The 26,696-nt window shown below is 40.3% G+C and overlaps 1 protein-coding gene across 2 annotated transcripts; it reads right to left on the reverse strand.

The window, feature by feature from the left end:
• gnaz (guanine nucleotide binding protein (G protein), alpha z polypeptide) lies at positions 1–26,315 on the reverse strand. Of its 2 annotated transcripts, none has more exons than XM_072371599.1 (3): positions 26,030–26,315; positions 11,094–12,430; positions 1–2,382 (listed from the first exon to the last, which is right to left on the reverse strand). In XM_072371599.1, exons 2-3 carry the CDS (start codon positions 11,814–11,816, stop codon positions 2,038–2,040), a joined length of 1,068 nt encoding a protein of 355 aa, XP_072227700.1. In that variant the 5' UTR covers positions 11,817–12,430; positions 26,030–26,315; the 3' UTR covers positions 1–2,037. The 2 variants fall into 2 exon arrangements, with proteins under 2 accessions (XP_072227700.1, XP_072227701.1); XM_072371600.1 differs by lacking the exon at positions 26,030–26,315 and adding an exon at positions 14,686–14,775.
• Positions 26,316–26,696: the final 381 nt, after the last annotated feature.

Below are 26,696 nucleotides of genomic sequence, written 5' to 3' on the forward strand. Positions count from 1 at the left end.
TTCATTCAGAAGTAATTTAATTGCATACTTCATGCCCAAATTCTTCTTGCTCCAGTGGCTACATTGTACAGAGAGTACAAACTCTTTTTTTATGACGTGATTTTTGGGCACTCGGGGTAGAGGCATGGATTTCGCACAGGACATCCTATTCTAGGTTGCAAGTCATTAGATTCGTACTTTGAACAGAATAAGAAAGACTCGAGGCCCAGAGGGCTCGCAGCACCGTGATCTTTCACGACTAACACATTTAAAGCACTGCTGAGACAATAACCAGCCAAAAACACATCCACTACACCATAAAAATTTGCATAAGTTGTTTTATTCATAGTTATTGTCCTTTTTATATTTCTCATGTCATTGTTTTTTTCTTTTTTTTTTCTTTTGTTGAAGTGGACATCCTGTAAAGTCAAGCCTGAAGCCCTTGGCTGAGTTGATCTCTGAACTGAAAAGAAAGGGTAAGAGGAGGAGTGGAGAGGGATCCTCTTCCTCGCTCTCTCACTCTCTCTTTATCTCACCAACAGAATCCCAACTCAACCTTTATTTTCATTTGAACAAAGAGTGTACCTTACAGTATATTTACACATCATACTGACTGACTGTTTAACAATTTCCACTTAGATAATGCAAGGAAAGATTGAACTTTCAAGGTTTGTGTCTTTTTTTCTTTTTATTCTTCTGAAGTCTTGTTCTCCTTTGATCCACCTTTTCCTCTCATGATAACTTAAAAGTGAGTTTTTTGTTGTCAGCACTGTAATCACCAACATCACTGTAATCCTCTTCATTGTCATCATAACGTTATTATAACCGTTATTATATTGATATATCTCTTTTTCAATAGATTCCTCTCTGGCAACTGTACAATCGTACACAGTGTTTGACTTTTATATATATTTTTGGGAATATATTATTTAAAACCTAGGAAAAGTGAAACATAATCCCAAAGAAAATAATATATTAGTATCCCAAAGTAACAAAATCATGCATGTTTTTTAATGTATTTGTCCATAAAAACGAAACGGAAAAAACAAAAAAGAACAGATGGGATCTGATTTTATTTACAACTGATCTTGGCACTGTTTTTGTTGTCTCTTGCTGGAAACTGGAATGATCATAAATACTTTTTACTCTGCAGCGTGTAACATACTCCTGGTATTATAAGTCAGTGACCTGCTATAAAGGGCAGGCTTGAGAGACATATTATTCTTTTGAAAGCACAAAAAGATAAAAGTAAGAGGAGGAAACAAACAACATCAGAGGGTCGACCAGGGGAAAGAACAGAAATAGTGTGTAAAAAAAACACGTTTCACTTTGACTTTAGACTGTGGCAGTTTCCTCTTGTAGGCAAAAAACCCTGTGACATCATGTCTACCGACTTTTTTTGTTTTTTTCCCCCCAGAAATAGAGGCTCTCTCTCTCTCTACGTCTCATCAGGTGCACTCAAAGTTTCCTATTGTTTGGGTGAAGATCCAAAAGAGAGCATTGATTCTGTCAAAAGTATTTTTCGTAAAGCAGCATTAATTGACTCAGGCAAATAATATAAAGGAGACATGAGTAAAGAAAACTGCCAGTGCGCCCCAGCTCAGGTTTCACTGGCAGGTTGGGGTAGCTGTTTAAAATTTCCAGTGTCACCTTGTCAAACAAGTCAAACAACTGTTTGACTGCTGATCCGAAGATCTTGTGTGTGAGCAAACCATGAGGATGTGTGTTTTGACGTGTGTTTGTGTTTATGTGTGTGTTGGGGTGTCTCTGCATACTCATATTCAGTGCAAACACATAGGGTAAAAATCCCATCTTGACCATGGCCCGTTGGCTCTGTTGTTTCAGTTGAATCTACAGTGTCGTCCACCCCTCACCATCTTACTACCTTATTTCCTTTCCAGTTCTCTGTTGCACCTCTTCAAAGAGATAAACCATCAGGCAGCCTAAAATGCCTTTGCTTAACCAGCCTGACGGCGGGCCTACCGCTGCCAAGCTGCCCGCTTTACCCCACCCCACCCCACCCGAACCCCCTCCCCCATCGCCAACCAGAGTCAGATCCTAGCATAGCCCAATGTACTTGAGATTGTTCTGGATGATCACGTCCGTGACAGCGTCGAACACAAACTGGATGTTGCTGGTGTCGGTGGCACACGTGAAGTGCGAATAGATCTCCTTGGTCTCCTTGTTGCGGTTGAGGTCCTCAAACTGCCGTTGCACATAGACAGCTGCCTCCTCATAGGTGTTTTGACCTTTGTAGTCAGGGAAGCACACTGTCAGAGGAATGCGTTTTATCTTCTCAGCCAGCAAGTCCTTCTTGTTGAGGAAGAGGATGAGTGACGTGTTGGTGAACCAGTTGTTGTTGCAGATGGAGTCGAACAGACGCAAGCTCTCGGCCATGCGGCTCTGCGTGGGCACGGAAAAAGAAAAGATAAAGAAAATGATTTCACAGCTGAGAACAAATATAAAAATAGCTACTTTGAAGCACCTCCCCAAATCAACACAGTTTAACACACTATCTAACCTTAGTGATGCAATAAGATCATGTGATCTGCCATTAAAGTGAGCAAATTGGACGCAGAAGGTCCCGAAAAAACATTCAGGGTGAAACTGAAGACAAGAGGCACGCGCCACAGATGTTCACTCGACTAACCAAAGGTATGACTTGTCTATTGTGTCAACAGAGATTTGAGACTAAGACAGACGAAGACCTGTGTTTGAACTCTTCTGAAACAGCCAATTACATCTTTAACCACGACTCGCTTTCCCGAAGTCCAGTGCTGTGAAATGATCGGTCACAGAAGCCGTGTTGCACTATTGCAAACTATTTCTGTTTATTACTGGAAGAACTCACGCTGTGAAGATGAAGATCGGCGTGGATTGTGTGGAGGCAAAGACTGAGGACAGACTGCTGTAACCTCTTACAGTTTGTTATCACAGAAACATCCTTCTGTTGAGGCTTCCGGCTCTGAGATGGATAATGAAAGCACCATGGACTTTTTTCACTTGATGCCTGGAGCTTTGTTTAATTCAGATACCTAAAATATAGTTTATTCTTTCATTTTTTAAGTGCATTATGACTCGCTGATAATGCTTTCGTCTATACATCTTAATACCAGTGGATAAATGCTTGAGCTCATTTGAATGGGTGTTGATTATCATTTATTGTCATACAACCTCCTTATTTTCATGTTTCCTCTTTAGTTTGGTCTACAACTTTAAAATAATAATAAAAAAAAGCCTGTTGGGTCTGCAGACAAATTGATCATCAACAAAAGCTTGATAACCTCAATAAGAACATTGATGCTGGTGTCCACAGCCCACCACAATTTTCCCTCTAAACTACGTGCAACTCGTTTGATTTTACATGCAAGATCATGAATAAATTCTTACTATATATACATATAATACTAAATTATTTATGCTGAGATAATCTTTTCAAAAGTGTCTATCACTTTACATCTAACTTGGAGAATGTTAGTGCTGAAGTGGATAAAACCTGTGATCATCTGTGTGTGTGTGAGCGTCTCCTTACAGTCCGTGCTCATGTGATGTTGAATGTATAAGAGAAAACAAAGAAAAAGAGAGTTGATCTGTTCGTGGCAGCTGCTGGCATGTGGCGAGTGGCCAGTAGCTTGTGACTGGGAGGTTGTCAGATGGAGGACTCCTGTTTAAAAGGTTACTGAAACAGCATGATGCTCTGAGCAAATCACAAGATCTGCACAGCATGAAAAAGGAAAAAAAAAATGTTTAAAAAGCTACAGAGGGGAATAGCTTAGGATTAGGCAATCACTTTGCAGAATCAAAGCAAACCATGCTTATTCAGTGATGTAAGTGCGGTAATTTTGGCGAATGATGAAAAAAGTTGAAGTTTTGACGCAGCGGGAGAGCATGCAGGCCCTTTGATTCCACAAAAAACGCTCTGAAAGCAGCTGATAATAATGTAATACATTCTTAAAAGTGCAAATGTTTAAACTAAGAAATAGTGCTTTAGCACGCATTAATTACAAAAAATCCTGTGTCAGGTTTTATCAGAAGAGTTTTTCAACTGGTCTATCAAAGTTGAGTTCAAAGTAGTCTAACAAATACTGAAGAAATGAAATGAGGTCTGTTTAGCCACCACCCGTGCAAATTTCAGGCATGTGTGGGTCCATCCAACACCAACAGCAAAATAGCATCTGCAGAATCAGTTCTATGCTGATGCTCTTTCTTTTATTCAGACATATTGCTTCCTGTTCTGTTCTGTCACATGATGAAACACCAGTTCTCCATTCTCTATCTGCGTATATACCCAGAAGCAAAGACTAAACACTGTATACAACACAAAAACCTGTCAGCCTTTTTGACCTCACTCCTCCTCTTTCCAGGGTGTCAAAACAAGAGTGCAGCTGCTTTGAGAGTAGAGCAGGACACAGACTGCTGAGCCCAGGGAGTATCTAGTCTCTTCTGCTGGCCACTTGAACACTTGTACAGTAAAATTTCTTAATGGAGAGTGGAAGGAGGGGGGCTGGGGGGAGGCACCCGGGAGCACTAAAGCATGCAAGACCCCCTTCCTTCGTTTCAGACACCCACTGATACATAGATATGCTCTCACACACACACACACACACACTGTCTTACCCCCTCACCTCCTTCTGTCAGAGCACTCAAGAGAGCCACAAGCTTTAATTAAGCTTAAGTATTAATGAGGAGGTTCAGCACAGTGCCATTGGTTTGTTTCCATACATATAAGTCCTTTAAGTTTGCAGCCACGTGTGCGTTATTCATTACACTTCATTCTAATTGTTTCTACCTTATAAGAAGAGTGTTATTTTTTCATTTACCTGCTCTTTTTTCTTTGCTTTAGTACTGCATTATTCTATTTAGGTAAGCTAGTCTTCTGTAGTTCAAATGGGCATTATCTTGATTTTGTAATCCATGAGAGTAAGGTTCTGTAAAACAAGACTATACAAGAATAATGTCACATTAGCAAAGCCGTGTCAGTTTTTTGCACAATCTCTCTTACAGACAAACAAACTGTACTGCGATTGCTTTGTAACGGTGGGTGAGATAACAGATGAGGAACTGTGTTCTATGCAGCTGATGTGTAGCAAACACTGTAGACTGACATCATGATGAAATATTTCAAATACTGTTGAGAAATTTCGAATCCAACTCTGTGAATTTGAAACTGTCTCATTAGGTTTTCCTTTGCACTAAACCATTTTGCAATTTTGCTAAGACCCATGATAGCATTGCCTTTGATTATCCATTTTTGCCAGTTAGGAGGCTGCGGCTGAGAATATTCCTGAATCCTTGTCAGACACAGCTCTGAAACAAATCTGATGAGTGTATGAATGAAAGTAAATGACACTGAAAAACGTTGCTTTACATTCAGGTCTCCTTACAGATAATCTTCACTGCGGCTTGAACAGAAAAGCACATATGACAGTTTCTCTACATAAAAACATGAAATCTTTCTGGTAAGTTTCCGGCATGCTTTCATGTGGCATGTCGTTTTTTTCAGATTGATCAAATAACTGAAACATTAGCAATAGAGTCGGTGCAGTCAGGGCTGATGTTTGCCAAACAGAAGCTTTAACAGCTGAAAATCTCACATCTTTGAGTTTCATTTTTACCTCACTGATACACTGAATTCTCTGCAGTTGTTCAATTTCAACTGTTGCATATAAACCTGAAAAAAATATGCCTAAGAACACACCCATAAGCACTTACGCAGGGACGCAGTGCACATGCACATGCAACCACCTCCCCCCAACCCCCCCATTTTTTTCCCTTTCTCATTCTCCCCTCCCTAGTCACAGCTCACTGTCAACAGCACAGGATTAGGAGCATTTGACTGCCCTGTTGCTTAGCAACGGTAACCACGGCAACCGATTCATTATGAAGACAGGGATGGGACAGGGAAAATGCATCAGGGAATGGGTTGATGGGTAAATGCAGTGCAGTTATTATGGTGTATTTTCTGTCTTGAGTGAGTTTGTGCTTTGGAACTGAACCGGTGTCGTCCCGATTGGATTTGTTGTCTGCTGGTGCGTCTTTGAAGACTGAAACGATTCAAATGATCTTAAGCAAAAAAAAAAAGAACAAGCCATTGTTTGGAAAGGACACTTTTTTCTCTTCTTTTTAATAAATCTGCACATGCTGTTGCTCTGCCAGGGGTCCTCATACTTACACGTGTGCATCAACACCGACAAATCTCTTAAAAAGACTAAATACGTTTTTCAACCCACACCGAGCTTTTTCCTCTTTTGCTGCACCATCCAACTTGAATGAAAATTAATGATGTTGTTTAATTTTTGATGAGATAAAACTTAATGAAACTTTTTTCACACATATTTTTTGGGGGTTCACAGGCTGCTGTATTTTAAACATAAAACAAAAGACAAAATGAGTAAGAACAGCCCTTGAGTGCAAATTGATGAGTCACTTCTGATCTGCCGGAAACTTGTGATTTTGTTGTGGATTGTTTCACTGCAAAGTTTTCTTCTACATGGACTAACTGTAAACTGTCAGTGCTGGGGTTAACATGAATTATCTGATATCAGCATTTTCAAAGGTGCGATCTTACTGATGCAAGGGTTGCAATTAGCTATATATCTCCAAAGAAAAGATTCTTGCAAATGTGCCTTTATGTATCAAACAATGTGCAAGAACTTAACTGCAAATGTAATCAACCATTTCTGAAGTTTTCCATCATCATAGTTTTAAACTACAACATGTGACTTAGGTCATGCCCTCACAGAGCCTCCTAATGTACTCAAAACTGTTAAATCTAGTTTGTGAATGGTCCAATCTAATAACTAAATTTATGACAACCCTTGTTTTCAGCCTGGTACTTTTTAAGGTTACGGTTATTTTGTCAAAGTTAAATGTGAACTTCTTTTGCTAAAGGTTGAATCGAGATTGCGATCAATCGAGATGTCTTTGTTCCCTATCTGTCATTTTCTTAGAAACATGACTCAGTCAGCTCAAGATTCAGTTTCTGTGCTGTAGATAATCATCATCAAAGTGTTATACTTTACTATAGACTTGCTGATACCTTATGCTGCACTCTTTTTTAAGGTTACAGCTTGATGGCCTGCACGAAATGAACAGATTTTCTATCCAAGTGTTGACATAAAGTCACAGTTATATCAATAAGGAGACCATTGGTAGAATAATTAAACTGATTAGGTTACTTAAGGTACATACATTTGGCTACATTCTACAATAAATAATAATTCAACTAGAGACATATTGCTATTGACATCTTGACAATCATATTTGCTGGATTTTGCTTAAGTTGCCGTTGTGATCATCAAAGTGTGAGTCTATGCTTGTTAATTTAGGCTTGTCTCAAACTCAAACTTGTCTCTTTTAAGCCAAAGAAATCTGGTAAAATTACAGTCTGAGTAACATGGGGTAATATTGAAAGTATCGCTTCTTATCCTTTTGAGAAATGCAAATAGCGGTAGTTCTTAAACTGAGAAGTAGGCCACTCTGGTGGGGCCAATAGAGCCACTTCAAAGGGTGTGTTGATGACCAGGGAAAAATGATGATGTGAAAATAACTTGAATGAATGTAATTTGTTTAGAAAATATCAAACAAGATTTTGTTGATGCTCTGGTGGTAATGCATGAAATTTCCCTTGCTTCAAAAAAGCCTAAAAACCACTGGCACAGCGAAATGAGTTGTTCAGCTGAATTATCTTATTGGTAAGAAACTGGCTGTCTCACAGCAGCGTGCAAATCAATGAATGTGGCTAACGAGCTAGCTCTCCATACTGGCCATGAAAGACAGTCATCTTGGAAAAAAAATGAGCATCAACATTAATTAGATCTGTGACAAGTTCAATAGGGTTGCTAATTAACACTGTCAGCTCGCTGCAAGACGGTTTGGTGATAGACTGACACCTTGTTCAAGATGTTCCCAACCTCTCCCTGAGCACATGCTGGAATAGACCCCAACTTCTCCCTCATCATTTTATAGAATCCATAGAAAAAATATGTGGTTTTAAACAAGAAATGTCAGGAAAGTTTGACTAGAATCAATCACTGAGCTATGAAAAAGCTCCTGTGAATTCATGATCTTGACAAATGGCCCGGTGGTAACATTAAAGAGCACATGTACAGTAAAATGCGCCCAAATCTAAAATGCTCCATACGCTCAGTGCTAATGCGGTTAATGGGGACACAAAGGCAGACTATTTGTGGAAGAGTGTCACCTGAATCACATAAGGCTGCATGACACAGTCTGGCCACTGAAAATAGGAATAATTAACAGTGCAGCGCAGATTTCTACAGCCGAACCACAACTGAGAAAAATCCTGTTGCTGTATTCAAAATCATTTGTAGCTTATTTTCTTTTGTGTTAAACTACATAAAAGTATAAACATAGTAGTCAATATAACCACAAAGCAGTATTGATAGAAATTGTAGACATTTCTAAAGCTTTCTTTTATACACTATGGGAGGTTCTTTGTGGTACTTTGGACCTTCTTTTCCTCTCCTATCTTTGAACACTAAAAGTTGTTTTTTTTTTCTTGCACCACTGAACTCCCATTGCTACACAGTGCCTGCACAATCTGCTAATTCTCACAGGTACAACCTCACACTTTATTATGTGAACTCAATTAACACCATACTGCATTTTCTCCTCAGACTTTATTTTTAACCTATAAAACTAATTGATTTCATGTTCCAACCTGGCACAGCGTACATCCTGCTTTACCCCTGCAGCCCGCGAATTATCAGGCCAGTTCAGTTACAGTGGTGACAAAGTTTCCCTGCTTTAGCTATTTCTGGAGTTAACTGGAAGACATAAAGGTAAGCTTGCATACTGGAACGCTCTCTGGAAGAAATTGTGATCATGCCATTAAAGAAAGGGAGAAATGACCCCTCACTGCTGCGACTAGTCAAAAAAATGCTGTTGTTTATCTTTTATTATCACAAAGGCAGTTAAACAAGCAATAACTGCCCAACTATTCCAAAACACTCAGATAAGGAAATGGTTATGCTATGGATAAGAAACCATTCAAATTCCACAACCACGAGATAGCAAAGACCAGCCCCTGTTATCTACACAGATTTAAAAGATCTTTGGTCATTGCTTACATAAATTCATTCACTATTTACATTTTTTTTTTAAAAGTCAGTCTGTTAAATCTCCCATTTAAAGAAATTTGCATAAGGACCATGAATGTCGATAAAGTTTACAACTTACTGAACAAAACCGAACCAACTCAGTGGATTGTGCAAGTAGTTTGTCTAGTGTTTTTTTATCTATTCATCTGACAGAATTAGCTAGCATTAATAGTTCTCTGGTGTCACAATGGTCGCCTTTTCTAAGAGACAATGACACACGTGTGTTGAGCCAGTCAAACGCTCCTGAATAAACGCAGTGACAGCTGCTGACAACAATATGGTTGTTCATTGTTGAACAAACCACAGTGCTGCCTGGGTAAGGTTTGTGAAAACTCTGCTCCAAGTGGCCGGATGACAAACCTGTCCCAGCACCATTGATTAAAGCACACAGCTGGATCAATGTGTGTCCCATCAAGATTTCATTGATGGCTCCCACCCCAGCCCCTGAGCCACAGCTACGATTGGCTGCCTCATCTTCTATTGTCACCATGTTTGACATGGCAGGATATTTCACACTGGGAAATACCCTCGCTGTTTTGTCACTGTTGCACAATTCTCTTTGTGTTATCCTTTACAATGCTTACATTATGTAAAAGAGCTTTAGCAGATGTTAGTGCTTTTCTTTGCTCTTACACATGCAGCCCAAGATTCTGGAGAAGTATAGTTTTATCTATTCTTTTGCTTATTCAGTGCAAAGTTTTCTCTTTAATTTATGCCTTGACAAAAAAAAAACCCTTAAAAAATAATAACATCCTTGTGTGAAACTGTGAAACATCTGTAACACTGCCTCCTACAGCAGGAAACTAAAAATTGGCTTAATGTGTTTGGCTGAGTTGGACGTGGCATGAAGAAAATCTACCAAAAGAAGAAAGAAGTATTGTTTTTCTGGCTGTTTAATCTTCACATTAGACTTTTCTGCGATAGCAAAGATCATTCAGAGCTTACGCTTTGTTTCAGGTGGAAAATTGATTTTTTTATTAATGAATTAACACTCTTCACATCTGTTCCCCAGACAGCCTCCATTAAAGGGTTGGTTGTCAGTATGTAAAACCATCTATTTGTTGCGGTTTGGATGATCCCAACTTAAAAATACACTATTTCATATGGGACAAGTAGAGGATGGGCATTTAATCTACACACTCAAGGGTCTGGTTTGTAGAAGAGATGACCTCAAAACCTCAAGAGATCTGGCTTAAATTGCAAGTCAAATATAATACCCAGCTCCTTCCCCCAAACAATGGTGGCTGCGATGCATCTCCATGCTTACAGCTGTAACATGGTAGAGGGGTAAGGACTATTAAGTAGCACGACTCCCTCTTAATTGCTCAAAATGTTCTGCACTGAAAGTAATTACTAAATGTGAGATGTTAAATTCAACAATCTACCTCTTTATATCGACAATGACTGCTTTAACTGAAATGAAGAAAAGAAAAAAACATCCAACAGCAGATTCCAAAGATGATTGTGAAGGTATCCCGAACTAATTCAAACGTCCAAAAAAAACACAATTACAAAAATGCTAGGGCAGATAGTATGTCAGTGCTGGGAAAAGGAGAACAATCCTTTTATGTCTCTGTCTTTCTGTGTGACCACAGCAGGTTTGTTTGTGTTGCAGAAGGGGATCTACACAGAGGAAATGACACAGCAGAACAGACTCGTGCTCTATTTGCTTCTCAGAACTATTAAATCATTCGTTCCAAATGCTACTTGTTTGGTACTTTCAGTTATTTAAACTGCACTTACCATCTGAAAAACAAAGAAACCCTTTTCGGGTTCCTTGTGGTTCAGTCAGTAATTTCAAATAAGCGCATTAACTCAAATGTTACTAACAGGTTACTGGTATCCACTGCAGTAAGTCAGATGAATAATACATGTGCATCATAAGAAATGTACAGTACTCTCAAAGCTTAAACACACAGTGAGAAGTAAATGTTGCATGTGTTCACATGACAGATATTAGGCTTAACTAGAGAGACTGCAGGGCTTTCTTACCGTCTGGTTATCCTCGTAGAGTTTGAGGTCATAGCCACTTAACTCAACACAGAAAATGATTGCAGTCACGCCCTCGAAACAGTGAATCCACTTCTTTCTCTCTGAACGCTGCCCCCCCACATCCACCATCTTGAAGGTGAGCTCCTTGAAGGTGAACTTGTTCTCCACGATGCCTGTGGTCATGTCGCGGGAGCGCAAGATGTCCTCCACCGTGGGGATGTACTCAGTTGCAGAGATGCGATCCAAGTCATTCAGGTAGTAGGCAGTGTTGTCCTCTAAGTGGTATTCATTGGATCGTTGAAAGCATTCCTGGACCCCTGAGTCTGCCCACAGGCGCTTCATTACCCCTTGCAGCTCTGGAGTGATCTCCCCTTTGCTCTCAGCTGGCCCTGTGAGGGCAAAGAGTTGCACGGCATCGTAGGCGCGGTCGGGATTGTGAAAGTCAATTTTAAGGGTGCTGAGGGCACGGATGATGCGGGTGAGAGAGTCGATGGCATTGTACAGGATGAGGGGCTTGTACTCCTTGCAGGCCTCCAGGTTAAAGCCTCCACTATGGATGATTTTCATCTGTTTGACAATGGTGCTTTTGCCAGAGTTGCTTGTGCCAAGCAGCAGCAACTTAATCTCACGCCGCTGCCGCTGGCTCTCTGAGCGCAGGTGGCGGTCAATCCGCCGTGAGCGCCGTGCAGCTTCCTTCTCCTCCGAGCTCTGACGGCATCCCATGGTCCTCCACCACGTGGTTAGCACAAAGGAACTCGTGCTGCTGCTTGATGGGAAAGCAAATTATAAATGAAGTGGTGAGTGAGAAGGGGCTGGTGGAAGAGTTGGAGAGGGTTTTTGAGAGTGCGAGCTGGCAGGGGAAGAGGCAGACAAAAAAAAAAACTTCACAACAGACCACTTTAACACGAGATAGGAAAGCTACCACACAGAAAAAGTGATTCAAGAGTATTTCATTCTTTTTTTTCAAGGGCAGTCTGTGAGTTCTGTGTGGGCAGAACCCAGACTTGTGGGATGCCCACACAGTGCCTGGCACTGAGGTTTGACTGCCTGCTGAAGCCAACGGAGCTGGGGTTCATAGCAGGGGCTGCCCCTGAGGAAAATCTCTGGTGGAAGGCTTGAGAAAGTTCAGTGTTTGTCAGCAGAAAAAGTGTTTGGGCTTGATGCGTGCAAATAGCAAATCCCATTCACTCTCCTCCCACATGGCTCTTGTGGTGTGCTGCCCTTGTTTGGCTTCTGCAACTATCCACCTTAGTTCGATATTTGGCTGTTGCTTGATCCTCCAGATAAAATCTTTTCTGCTTGTTCTGTTGTGAGTTATTTCCCCGACAACCGAAGGCCTGCCAACACATGAGAGAGAGAAAGGGGAACAGGTTTAAAACAAATATAATACAAATATAAGAATTTGTAAACAAAAAAAAAAGATTGATATGATTTTTTTTATTTCTGTGCATTACATGTGGAACTTATTTAACCTATTTTGATATATAGGCTGGAAGCAACTCGTAACTATGTGTTTTCAGAACTGATTCTATAGGTGTGCTCTCTGAAAGGCTGATAATATCGGGCTCTTCTCTCACCTCCAAACTGCAGGGCAGTCACAGTGTGAATGTCACACTTAATTTTCAGAAAATACTGCAAATGGTTGACACTAAGACCTTGTACGTGACATTAAAAAGATGGGGGCAGTGGAGCAGTCGGCATGCAGCTCAGAAAAACCATAAATCTCAATTTAGTTTAACAACCTGGTTCTATAATCAAGAGCACAGACATACTTGGTGGATGGGCCTCACATATGATCATTTTTGCACCTTCACAGATTAAACAAAGACGATAGGATGTGTCAGTTAAGCCCTTTTCAGAAATGAGATGCATAACACTAATGGCTTCATAAATCTATAAAACCATTCAGTCATTCAGACATAGGTCATATTCACATTAAAGTAAATGCGTGCATACCTACAAAGATGACAGCGAGAGACACATTGCATATGAAATAATTGTCATTCTTGCTAGATTAAACAGTATTTACAGAGTCTACGTTTTCTAACAAGTTATAGTGCCCTTACAAATCATATCATCATACCAAGTGTGCAGCGGATGTGTCACATCAGCCTGCTCACATGAAAAGGCATAGTTATTACATACCACATCATGTTGTGTGTCATTTTTTTCATGTCAGTGAGAGAGGCTGAAAATGTCACTTTTCTACATGTTTAAGCATAATGAACAGCTGGTGTTTTAAACAACTGCAGTTGGCATCTTACTTGTGAGATTCGATTTGACACTTATGGTTGTAGAAAAACCTTATCCTTATCATCTGGGAGCATGGTCTCGGCTGTCATTTATTGTTTTTTGGCTGTTCATTTGGCTGTGGCATTGTTAAAGACAGAACAAGATAAAAAGAAAACACTACACTGTGACATTGAAACGTGTCAAAAACATTCCACCTTTAATGATGTTGATAACCTGGCTTAGGTAGACAAGTTGGGCATAGTCCTTTTGATGGTAGCTTCTTTTTGTGTGTGTAAATAAATGAGTTATAATATGATATGTGGATATTTACAGTTCACTCAGTATTTCTGCTTGTCACCTTATTATTAGTGGTTACATGACCTTTGAAACAAGCCACAGCGTGGAAACAGTGCTCTCAAGCACTTAGATCCTAGTGCTCTAAAGCTGTCTATGGGTCTGACAAAGTGAGGCCAAAACTTGTATTTGAAACCTACACTTGTGAAAGTGAGCGGTTACATTACAATATCAGATTTTCACTTGACAACCGATCGTGAATTAATTGTAGTTATAATGCCATTAGTCAAAGTCATCTTTAACTTTGTGTGTGTTATCTCTTTTGGTAAAATTAATAATACCAAAAATGTTACTGTCGGGTGGTGAGGAGAGTGTGTAACTTTACACAAAGAAAAATATTCTGAAGTTCTGCATTCACAAATTCCCCCACCATGCAAGGAAGTACACGGTGTACTATGAAGGTGTTCTTGTGAAAGAATCCAAAATGAGAAAATACTCCCATACTTCTCAGTTAACTCACTTCTGTATTGGTTTGTTCTGGTTCTCAGTTTATCCACCTAATGATTCTCATGCCATCAAGCCATGTGTTTAATCTTTATGCTAGGCAGAGCTAATTGCCACCCCGCTGTGGTTTTACTCAACATCATGACGATGGCATCGATCGTCTCACGTTCTCCTGTAAAGAAAACAAATAAATAGACCTTGAAAAAAAACAGATAAATAACTTCAACCAAAAGGAAGAAAAAAAAACTAAACGTCATATCTGTCTTCATCTAACAGGAGGAAACTTCACAGTCACCTTTTGCCATGCCATCCATAGTCTGTGCACTCTATCTCTTCAGATTTCTTCTCTCGCAGTCACACACCCTTTCTCCCTCCATCTGCAGTCCTGTGTTGCTAAGAGTTGGTATAAACCAATCACGTCTACCCATTTAACACACACACACAGAGCCTCAGTATGTGCACAATCAAGGTCAAACATACAGTTAGAAACAGGCTTAATCAAGAGCACAAATCCGCTGTTTGAGTAGAAAATGATGCTGTACAAACAAAATAAATCTGTTACCTTGTAGTGTCTTACAAGGTAGCGCCTCTGTCTTTTTTGGACTGCTGTACTCTGCAGCAAAACCACATCAGCTCTAATGCGCATTTACTATCGCCGTGGAAAATAACAAGCTCAAGTCGGCAGGTACCGCTCATGCTTTCACATAGCTCTAAAGCTCCATCTCTCTGCCCAGACATCTGTTGTGTTATCCTTCAAATTCTGCTATGTGATCCAAGGATGAAGAAAAAGATTTCTGTGAAGATCTGCTCCACTGTTACTTTAATGAATAAAATACCAAATTCAAAAACGCTTAGCAACATGAAATTAAGAAAAAATAAAAATCAGTCTCCTTGTGTGTGATAAATGTGGAGCCCTGTGGGGATTCTGTGATAAATACAGTAAATGCACACTGAAAGAGCCTATATGCTGTTGACTTAGTAACAAATGTGAAATCATACTATGGCCTCATTTTTCTGGTGGAACTATAGTCTGCATTTCTCATTTCTCAGAGTGTAGTGAGTGAGGTCCACTCTTCAAAAGACCGAGGGGACAAACAGAGCAGAACAAAGCCATAACAAAGCATCACAACACAAACAGAGTATGGAGCATTGTTTCATGGCTTCAGGCACCTGACTAACCTCTCAAAATGGCATAGCCAGCCAAACCGGTTAATGCACATCAGTGAGTTTGAGAGCCTGTGAAACACATTAAAGCTGCGCATGTTATCGTTTCAGTTTTCTGTTTTCATAGTATGCAGGACTCGCGTTTCACACTGTTTGAAGTTTCTGACTTGCTTAAAAATTGCTGTGGATGCAGTCTTCCAGCAGAGCAAAGTATATATCATTCACACAATTAGCTGAATTATTCTACTCGTTTATGTATTGCATAGACAAGAATGAATGTAGCACAACTGGACGCAATGCAGCAGGATGAAATGCATGGACCTTTGACATTTAGAAGCAAAAAATAAGTTACGAAATTTTAATCTTTGTAATAATTTCAATTGCATGCAAATTTCAAATAGCAGAAGTCTAAGACTAACAAAAAAAGCAACATATTTGTTTGTCTGAATTACATAGTTACACTCTTAACCATCCTTAATATGCAGAGAAGAACCCCAGGGTTTGACTGATCTAACAAAAACTGCCCTTTTTAATTAAAGAAAGGCAGTTTCAGAATTTGCAAAGAGATCTTGATTTTAGGGATGATATGAAGACTGCGGGATGACACTGGTTTTCTGCAGAAATAAAAACTAATGAAACACTGTGCAAGACTTTTCAGCCATTAGATGTTTCTGTTCATAGCTATCAAGCACTCTAATAATGAAGGCACCTTTTTATGGCTCAAATTCACTTTGCAGCGTAACAGCCACCCGAAACGTTCATCTCAACATTGTGGAGTCAGAGTTAAATTATATGAAGACAGAATATATTCTGACTGCAACAACTCACCCAAACAGTGTACTTGGGTGTGTTTCATAGCACAAGGGGATGTCATTAGGCTTTTGTTGTTTATCTATGTTTGCTCATCGTGGTCTGTAGTTTTTGGTTTCCATGTTTTCTGTGTTACACGTCCTGTAGTCTTAGTCGATTCCTCAGTCCGTCCTCTAAGTTGTCTCAGTTGGATTTGCTTTCTGCTCTCACTGTACACCTGCATTCAATTCATTTTGGGTTTTTTTGCTTGGTGCTAGCAACCTTTTTGTCTCTGTTGGCGCATGTCTAATTTCAAAACCAGGTTCTGTTGCTGTCAAGTTTGTTCAGTGTTTTTGGATTGTATGTTTTCCTGTTATTGCAGTAGTTTGTTTTAAAATAAAGTTTATTATCGGTGCTTTTCTGCCTGGCTCCTTTTGTTGAGACTGGATTTGGGTCCTCTTCATCCATGCGCCACTTTGATATTACTGTTCTTTGTCCAGAGTAAACTGATAGTAAAAACTATTATTACATTTGGAAAAATCTTGCTTTTTTCCTTTAGTGCCTGAAACTACTGTACAGTGCTGTCCAGCACACCATCTTCCAGTAAAAGAGTGTCACTAGGAAATGGAGTGAGTGGTAGAGTGAGGGCGGAGTGATGAGAGAACGCAGAGCTGTGGGGGCCATGCAAGGAGGTCAGCGTCTCAATGCTTCATGAGAGCTGAGGAAATTTGATAGCTAACATGAGCTCTGTAACTCTTTATCCTTTCCTTCACAGCTTCTTCTCCAGATGGCCCATCAGCTCCCCCTGATCACTCTCACAGGTGCTTACCCACTATCATTACTTTACCGTACTGCAATTAATTACAATGACACCCTCTAATAAAGGTGAGTACACTATGTCACATGTTTTTATTGTGTAACCTACTCTACTTTACATGCTGCTGTTGTTTAGTCTGCAGAAAAGCTATTAATATTAGGGTCAATCACATTAGATTGATTGGTGATTTTAATCTATTGGAGACTGAATGTCATAGCTAAGACATGAAATTTATTACAGATTAAATCCATTATTCCATGTCCACAGATGTCATGCTAGTTTGAACAATATGTCATTGCATATTCGAACATTTGAGCACAGCCTAGCAGTGTGCATCTTTAAACAACATAGACCTTTTCTTAACAGCTGAGAAGATGAGAAAACAAGTGTTTGGGTAGTTAAATATTAAGTGTCATTTAATAGGCGTCACTGGGCAAATGGTGATAATTAACTAAGTGTAACTTAATATATGAATAAACGTGTGTGCACATGTGGGGAATTCAATTAAGGTATGCTAGTGAAAACGTGATTCAAATTAAACTCAACCACTTATTACATAAGCAGAAAAATAGAATAGACACACTATGTAACGATTAAACTGCCAGATGTAGCCAGATGTGTTGTTTCTTTTTTTTGTTGTCTCATTTTACCTTTTGTGAATGAAAAGCAAAAGCATGTTTTGAGAAAGGTGAAAGGTGCATGTTAGTCATCTTGTAATGGTTTATGAATGAGGTGTGTGTGTGTGTCAGTGCTGTGGTCAACAGGCTTGCGTTTCAGAAAGGATCGGATGAGGATCTCCAGTGCCGCGGAGAGACGGCAGGAAGACTGCTGCGCTTCACAGCATCAGGCTGTCAACAATAACTGCTGTCTCCAGCAGGCAACCATCAGGCAATCATATTTCCCATTTATCAACCACTTAACTAGTTCCATTTACATCAAAACTAACTATGGCAAGAAAATAGCCTATTCATCACAGCTAAGCAGGCCAAGGACGTTTAAGTAGCAACCAGGGCCTGGCACATGTGTTGGGAAAGGGGCTGAAAAATATAGCCACTGTTACATTTTTTGTAAGATCACCCTGACAAGCACATGAACGCCCAGTTTAATCGGTTCTGAACATCTTGGTGCTGAGGGAATGTGAAAGGTTGATAACGGTAAGGAAATTCATATCTGTACCAACTGGCTTAGGTCAACTGAATAATAGCCGGTATACTATGTCAATTTTCATGATAAATGCTGGCGTTGTTTAAAGAGGCATTCAAGCAGCTAGAGTCCCTCGAGCAAACTAGCATACAGTAAATGCACATAGGAAATGAACAGCTCACATGCCTTATGATCAGCTGCACAGTGCTTATGCTCTCCCATCCACGGGCAGCTGTTTTACCACGTTTCCAGCTTCTTACTAGCGCTACACCAGATGTCTGGCAAAGATGCGTTACTGAGAGACAAAGCTGTCTGGTCAGTGTCCATACATAGCGTGTCACTAGAATCTAGTAGTGATTTTTACAATCGTATCAGAAACCCCAGGAGTGAAACTGTAGCTAATCCCTCAGTCTGTACTGCTTTTGTGTCAAGATTAAGTTGCTACAGAGTGGAACTGCAATCAAACCTTTTGGCTGCGTCGGATATTTATGAGCTTTGTGTCATAAACGGCCATATGTGGTTTTTCACCTCTACGTTAGAAGTCAGAGTTGGATAAAAACTCCAAGTGTGTTTACTCCGAAAGTGTTTAGGAATTAGCACGTGAGAGGAAGAAAGGCCTTGTGAGATTCTGGGGGCAGGAAGTTGTCCAGCCAAACACCAAGAGCTTTTAAGCAAGACAAGAGACTGCAGGAGAGACGTTATTTATTTATGAGATGCCACAGAGGCGGTGAATGTGTGATGTATTGGTGAGAAAATCTGTGATGATCAATAGACATGCCCACCTCTGCAATCATTGTCTTCACCAGCTTGTAGGATGTTCACAATTTCAAGGATACAGCAGTTTGATATGGACTGAAGTGTCAGATTTAGAGGGGAGTTACCAGCAGGTGATGTTTGAGCTGGTTAGCGTGTAAAAAGGGACAGCTTTCAACAGATTTTTCTCCCAAATGATGGCATATATAACAGAATATCTGACAAACTAATGTTGGGGCCAACTAATCCTTCTCCAGATAAACATAATTATTGGCAGCTTTTCTGCACAGTGCAGTAGTTTGAAATGTGCCAAGGGAAAGGCAGGCAAAGTGCTAAAGAGAAAAAAAAGTTGCATGGTGATGAAATGGACAGTATTTTTCAAATGGAGTGAGATTGCTTTGCGCAACAACAATGGGGCTACAGAGTGTATAAGTGAAGGCCAGGCTTGTGGTGATCATTTGAAGCTGTGTTGACGTTATTAAACCACAGCAGAGGATCAGCAGCACTGTACACAAGGTCTGGAGAAGTTTCCATGGATGTTAGTATTTCCCCTAAAAGGGATGAATAATTTAAATTCTGATAATGTTGCCAGTTAAAACACTATCATCCTTTATCTATAATCACATATTAGTGCTGCTTGGCTGATCAGTGACAAACCAATTATACTGTTGAGGCTGCCTTCACAGGCGATATTTGATTATTTTATCAACTACAGACATGTTCTAGGACCACTTGTCTTTTCACTGGAACAGTCAAATCTTGAATATTTCAATAACCTAAAACTTCCTGCATAAACAACCTTTTATTATAAAGAAATCTTTGTTTGAGGGGGGAAAAGCTTGAATTGAAGACATGAGGTCTTAGCCTTTGCAGTACTATGCTAAATACTTTGGAATACAGCATCCTTGTGGTTGATGAGCTACACATGACTCAAATCAAAGCTTTGAAGCTCAAATCTGCCTTTTAGCTACCCTGGCTTCATATGCCAAGTATCTCACATGGAAAAAAATATATATATGTGAGGAGAATGCAACATAATATGGTACAATGTAGAAAGTAACCTCAGAGTTAAATCAACACCCTGCTGTCAGCAAAACCAAACTTGATTAACGAAAGGTTTGCTGTGAGGTTTATTGTATGGAGATAGGGTGTGTTGGGTTATTGCACTTTATTAAGTACACTTTTGATTGGCTGTCAGTTTAGATATTGACCAACTTGTGTAGGTTGTTTAATCAGGAAAAATAAACAGAACTCACTAACTTTATTACTACTAAGAAATACATGAAGCATAAAGAATCTGTAGCATCAACACTGCCATGTCTATGTTTTATTTCATACATCTGGATGTTACTTCAGTGTAATAGCTACACAAGGATTCGCAGCCAGGATTTCTTATCTTAAATGTATAGATTAATAAAAATAATTTTTTGCTGGAGCCTTTGGATCTGAAGTGAGAGAAGGCTGCTGAAACAAAAAATAAAGATCTTACAGATGATATTACTGAAAAATTAGCTTTGAGAAATCCAAGCAGCTTTTTGTGTACAATATTAAATAAGACGGTCTTGTTTATTTGCTTCCATTTATTCCAGCTGCGCGTGTGTTTGCAGCACGTCTGATTATCTCTTTTAACATATTTTTCTGTCTGATTATGTGCTGTCAGTTTGCTTCTAACAGCCAAAAAAGACACAGAGATTGACTGGAGTCATTAGTTGACCCTTTACTGTGATCAGTAGCATCATGTGAAGCAGTGCATGCAAGGCAGAAATTAAACTAAATTAAACATATCATGAACATGGTTGTGTTGATAAAGATTTGCAATAGGAGAGAAGGAAGTTATCAAATATATTTAGGTGATCTGCAGGGCACTATGTAGTTTATAGTTTGAATCTTCTTCAGCTGTATTGTTGTGGAATGTAGGACAACAAGCAGACAGTCAATTTCATGCTGTGAGCCGCAGAACCATAGATCAATGTCACCTCAATGGCATTTGTTAGTACAGGTCCTTTATATGGTGCTGTATTGTGTGAAGCTTCTGTAAAATAAAACTGAATCGGATTGATAGTAATCAACCAAACCTGATGCTGTGCTGTGGAGATCTTAGAGAAACGAAATTAAGCATTTCAACCCAGAAGGCCTGCCTCTGCGTTATGAGTTAGAGCTTTGTGGTTGCCCCACTCTGTATCAGAATCATATGAGATATAGGTCGCAGCCACAATGCTCTTCAAGGTCCATTCAGCAGTTTGTTCAGGTTTATATTCGCCATTTGATCCTAAAGGAGTGACCTCTGGATTAGCCTTCATTCATATTCAATAACCCTGTCCATCTTCTTGTACATTATCTGTTCTTGATAATGCATCGTAATAGAAACTTTTAAGAACCATTGAGGCTGGTCGCAGGTGGTAAATCATTTATAATCAAGCAGTTAAACCAAATTTGAGCACATAGGCAACTGTCTGGAATTTCCCTACAAGACAACTCCTAAGTGGATGTGTCTGACTCTTTAATGGCCTTCAGAATCATTTGTCAGGAGACTATCTATCAAGGTGATGGGCAGAATATACCGGTTAAGTTGAATACATTTCAGTCATAATGTGGTAAAAATCAATTTAATATTAACTGTTCTTGGCTCCTGACATCTAAAACATGCATGACAGCATGCCATGCTTGCTTTTTCCACAGAGTCGACGCTACTTAATCATTATGAATGCACCAAATCATCAGGGAGGTTGAAGTTAAATCCAATGTAAGCCAAATAGTCAAACTTAGTCATTGTAAACTTTTAATTTAGCTCTCACAATTGTTTGTTCACCATGTCGTGTTAGTGCTTTCTGACGTGCTCTATTGAATGTGGACTTCAGAGAAAGATGCCTGCTTACTGTATACATGTGAGGACACCACTCATTCATTATGGCAAACAATGACGGGCAGTGTTTTCTTCTCTCTACTCCCCCAAAACAGTGGGCTGTTTAGAGGGTGGGGACGGGTTGGGGGTGAGATCTCTGTCTGCTAGATGCTTTTTCATGATAATGCTCTGTTTAACGCTCCTGATCTCAATGGCTGTGTTCCTCTCTCTCCAATCCAGTGGGTCACACTGAGTCACAAGGCCAGCCAGCGATGACAATGGCATGCTTGTGCACAGGCTGAGCTATGGGCAGGCTGTCTCATGTGAAGGGATAAGATGGCACAAGGTGGACAAGTGAGTACACATTTCTGTTATACACTTGTGTGATTAACAGACATTTTTTCTCACGAGAGACCTCTTGAAGTAGAAAAAACATGTAGAACATTCTAATCTACATTCAAATCCTCACATCAGCATGATATTCATTTGCGTCTTGACAGATGAGATAAAGGCTTTTTGCAGCAGAAGGAAATTGTGGGTAACAGACACTTTCAGTCTTCTGCAACCCACAGACATTATCAGCAGTTGGTGATTTGATAACTGGAACAGGAAAAGGAAAAATTTATCACACTGCAGCAGATGCAACAAAATTAACCCACACAAATGTGCTTTATTAAATCAAGGCTGTGAGGACAATAAGTGAAAAAGCTGCTTAACTTATAAAGAGTAAAATACATGTTGAACTAGGTGCTTCTACAGGGTCTTTGCTGCAAATTATTATATAATCTTGCCAAAATCTCAAATATTTGTATTTTATCAGTTATATTTGATCTAGCTCTGTTGCCAATCCTTTAACTTATGACATAATGAGTAGTGGAACTGTGTGTTTTGTGCTTACAGGATTAGTGTGAGCGAGATGAGGAGAACGAGATAACGAGAACAAAGAAAAAGAACACTGTTTCTCTTTATCGTCACTGTGCGAACTCAATCAAATACTGTTGTTTATTATAGAAACTTTGTTGTAAAAACTAGTAGAAGGACGCCAGAGGACTGTTAAGGTGACTCACACACACCACCAGCCTCGTGCCATTTTCAATTATTTTCTTGGAAAAGCAAACCTGCATCCCTTCATCAAAACAAGGCTCTTGTTATTCTTCAATCTTCATTTTTAATTGCATAATGATCTCAGAATGCCACACAGCCTGCATAGGGATATATGTGCATCCATCCATGCATACAGACACACTTCATGTCTTTTCTTCCAACCCTCACCAGTTTAGTAGGCTGCATCGTCCCCCTCCCTCTCCACCACCTCCTTGTTGTCATATGACCGCTGTTATGTGTGTGCAATGGAACACAAAGTTGCTCTGTTAGTCCCCTCCGCTCTGCCCTCTCATCACTCAGATTTGAGTGCTGGAAGTAAGGCCTTCTCACTTGCCAGTCTCAGGAAAACACACAGGCCCCTGTTTGCAACAACCAGTGAAGATTAGAGAGGAGAGCAAGAAGAAAAAGGGGGATGAATTGAACCCATATTGCTTTATGTAACACTTAAAGTAAGAAACCTAATCCTCAATCATTCTCACCCCCCACCCTAAGATTTGGTTCGATTCCACTTACAACCCTGGTCCTTGATACCTCACTGTTAAGTAATTTATTAGTCCTGTCTACATCTGCAACAGTCTCAAAGAAACGGCTGCTAAAACATGTCTGTGTGGAGATGACACTTTGTCCCAGTACCTGGCAGGGATTAAAGACCCAAAACAAACATAAACGCTGAGCCAGCTGAATTAGAGCAAGGTCCTGTCAGAACATAAAGACAGACAGCATGTCTGAGACACGTGGATCTTGTGGAAACATTTCCTCTGTGGTTTTATAGGATATTTATCTGCCACTATGCAGAGTTCAAACTCAATGTTCTTATTAATTCCTACAACTTCTTTTCTTAAAAAAATGTATGTGATAATTCTACCGCTTCCTCTCGAGTGAATAAATGACACCTTAGATTAATCATTTTATCAAGTATGCTGCTGAGGGAACCTCGCATGGCCCCCTTGGCACTTATCTGTAATAGAGCTAAGTTTAATTGTCCAAGTTTCTAGTGTGATCACCTACAAGGTAAAAATGGCTTAAAGTGCACCGGACGGTGACATGGGCTCCTCTGTGCAGGAACTGCTACCTCAACAGCCACTGTCACTTTAAAACCAAGTCTGTCCCTGCTGTCCCCTGCCATTATATCACCCAGTGGAACTGATGTAGCAAGTAACAAAAGAGGTGGAAGGAGGTCAGCTCAGCATAGGGTTTGCCACACTATTGCGACCGATTTCATGAGAATAAGATCCCCTTGAGTTGCATCATTCTGTCATTCTCAAAAAAAGATAGCAAAAACCAGTTGCTTAATTTGAGTATTGTGCTGATTCTGGAGGTTTGAGGCATTACAAAATATCATGGTGTGATGATATTTCTTTTTTGTGAGCCTGTTGGAAACGAGGTGAAGGCCCAACTTGTAAACATGTGCTTAACGTTTATATTTCATAGTGGACCGTGTCATCCTTCATTTTAAAGTCAATGTCATCAGAGACCCCTGACATGTTTTTTTAAAATGTTCCAGAGAGAAACTCAAAATGTTCCAGCTGATATGAAAAGATGAATTGGATGTCAGTCCAGCTTGCTGGGCAAATTAGGGCTTTTGTGCCACAGTGAATGTGACCTTGTTTTGTCTTCTCATGGTTACCAACCAGTCACTGAGACAGCAGTAAGATATACTGAGAGGAGAGAGAAATCACCAGTAGACTAAAACATCAAAGACACAATGAGAAACTGTCTTGCCTATGAAATATTAATTGCATGCTAAGCAATGATGTGCAGCCAGCTCTGATTATAGCCCAAAGACTTTTTTTCTTCAGTGATTGATACTCCTTGAATATTCCACAGACTGTGCTGACATCAGTACACTTTGCTTTACAAAGTGAATTCAGTTATGTCCCACTCAAAAAAAAAAATCCATGTGTGTTATGTAATTTTTCAAAAGGACACTGTAGCTAACAGTGAGTTGTATGTGCATTTAATTAGAGCGATGCATTCAGTTGCAAGTGTCTACTATTCCTGCCCAGTTTTTGCATTTCACAAACCCCCTCTGATTCAGCGGAACTTGAACAAGAAAGGTGTGATGGGATTTCCACCATCTTTGCTTTGATTCAGAGATGTCTCCGGGCCTTGGTGAGCATTGCTGCTGCTGGAACTATCACAGACTCATCCAGCATTCTTTCTGTGTCACATGCTCAGAAACGCGCTGTCTTTCCACCACCGTGAAATTATCACCGTCCCCCCCCACCCCCGCTCATCCATCCAATCTGTGCCAAATCTTCTCTTTCCTTCTTTCTCCCTCTTGCTCTCTGCTGCATCAACCTCCGCCCCTCTGCCCCATCTGCCTCCCTACAGTTAACCCCCCCCCCCCTCAGCCCCTAAACCGCTCCCTGCACTAGCTTTCTCTTATTCTCCCTCTCTCAAGCATGTAACACAAACAAGCATACAGTGAACAGAAATACACATGCTCCTCTGATGCCACACAATAAACCCCAACCCCCCACAGAAAATAAAATACAATAAAGCTCTTGAAAATAGGAAAGACTCTAGAGACAGAAAATGTCAGTTGCTCTGTTTTGTCTGCTGAGTAATGAACACACTCTGCTCTACCCTCTTTCATTCTCTCACTGTCAAGATTTACAGTAGATTCATAAACAGACATAAACAGCTGGACACAAATAAACAAAATAAATCCCAGTTCAAGATGGAGATTATTAATTGATGTAAATTTACTCCGGAGAACAACTGCACTGGCAAATCCTACAATGTTCCAGGCCACAATTCCCCTGTTTATCCCAGAGCCAGCAAACTCCACAGGATTTGTACACCTCCCACTGCACATCCACATTCAGTGTCTCGTAAAGCCAGTTGTAAGAGCTGAGCACCTGATTGTGTGTGATGGTGGTTTCACTCTCTTATTTCTCCTTTTTCTACAGCTTATGGCCTGGGCAGAGCACAGACACTTTCACACACGCACACACACACATCTTTGATGCATCCTCCTCTTGTCCTACATACAGTAATCATATGAACTGTGCACTGCATGCAAATAAAAGCATTCTATAAGAATCAAGGATGCTCCAGGGAGATGATGAGTCAAATTGCAAGCATAAGATAGCAGTGTCTGTTGGCACACAGCTAGCAGGGTGGAGGAGGGGATTGGACAGGCTGCCTGCCTGCCTTGGTGCCATCTCTGAACATCACCTTCCCCATTTTATCTGTTGACTTCCACAGAATGGCCATTGTGAAATCATATCTTGCAGCCTCAAAGGCAAGCCACCCAGAAAAAAGCTCAGTGAGGATAGCCAAGCTTACCGTGTTCACAAGCCAGCATCCATTTACAAAGGATACTGCAGACAAGCCTTTGCAGGGAGAGAAAAGCTCTGTGCGATCCACCTTCAGTCCTGCTGCTTCATCTTCATATCAGCCTCATTTTCACAGGGTCTCACACACACACATACATCTCGCTCTGTCTTTCAGCAACCCTCTTTCTCTGTCTTATCAACGTCTGTGTTCTATATCCTCTCTTGTTTGCTCCAAGGCAGTTGAGACACTGCAGCGATGGGGGTGGAGGGTGTGTATATATGTGTGCGTGTGTTTGAGTGTGTCAGAGACGGAGAAGCAGAGAGAGGGAGTGCAGGGCAGAAATGGAGGGAGGAGTCAGCGGGGATAGAGAGAAGGGGGGAGATATGGACAGGATTAAATCATGAGAGTAACAGAGAGAAAGAGAGAAAACAGGCTTTGATGGTTGCAGCATCCAGTGCATCTTTGTTTCGTGTTATTAAATATACATCGGTCGTTAAGGAATCTGCGCCGTGCTGGTTAGAATTGAGATAAAACAGCAAGTAGAAATGTGTTTTGAGGGTGTAATATTCTTGCTCAGAGGCCAGCAGCAGGATTGGTTGGGATTTCATTGATGACTGAAAAAACATACAAGATAGGGAGAGAGGGAGGAGAAGGGGACCGGGCAGAGGAGAAGAGG

Source organism: Leuresthes tenuis, unplaced genomic scaffold (assembly GCF_036924035.1).
Source record: "Leuresthes tenuis unplaced genomic scaffold, fLeuTen1.0.hap1 SCAF_19, whole genome shotgun sequence".
NCBI classification, from domain to species: Eukaryota; Metazoa; Chordata; class Actinopteri; order Atheriniformes; family Atherinopsidae; genus Leuresthes; species Leuresthes tenuis.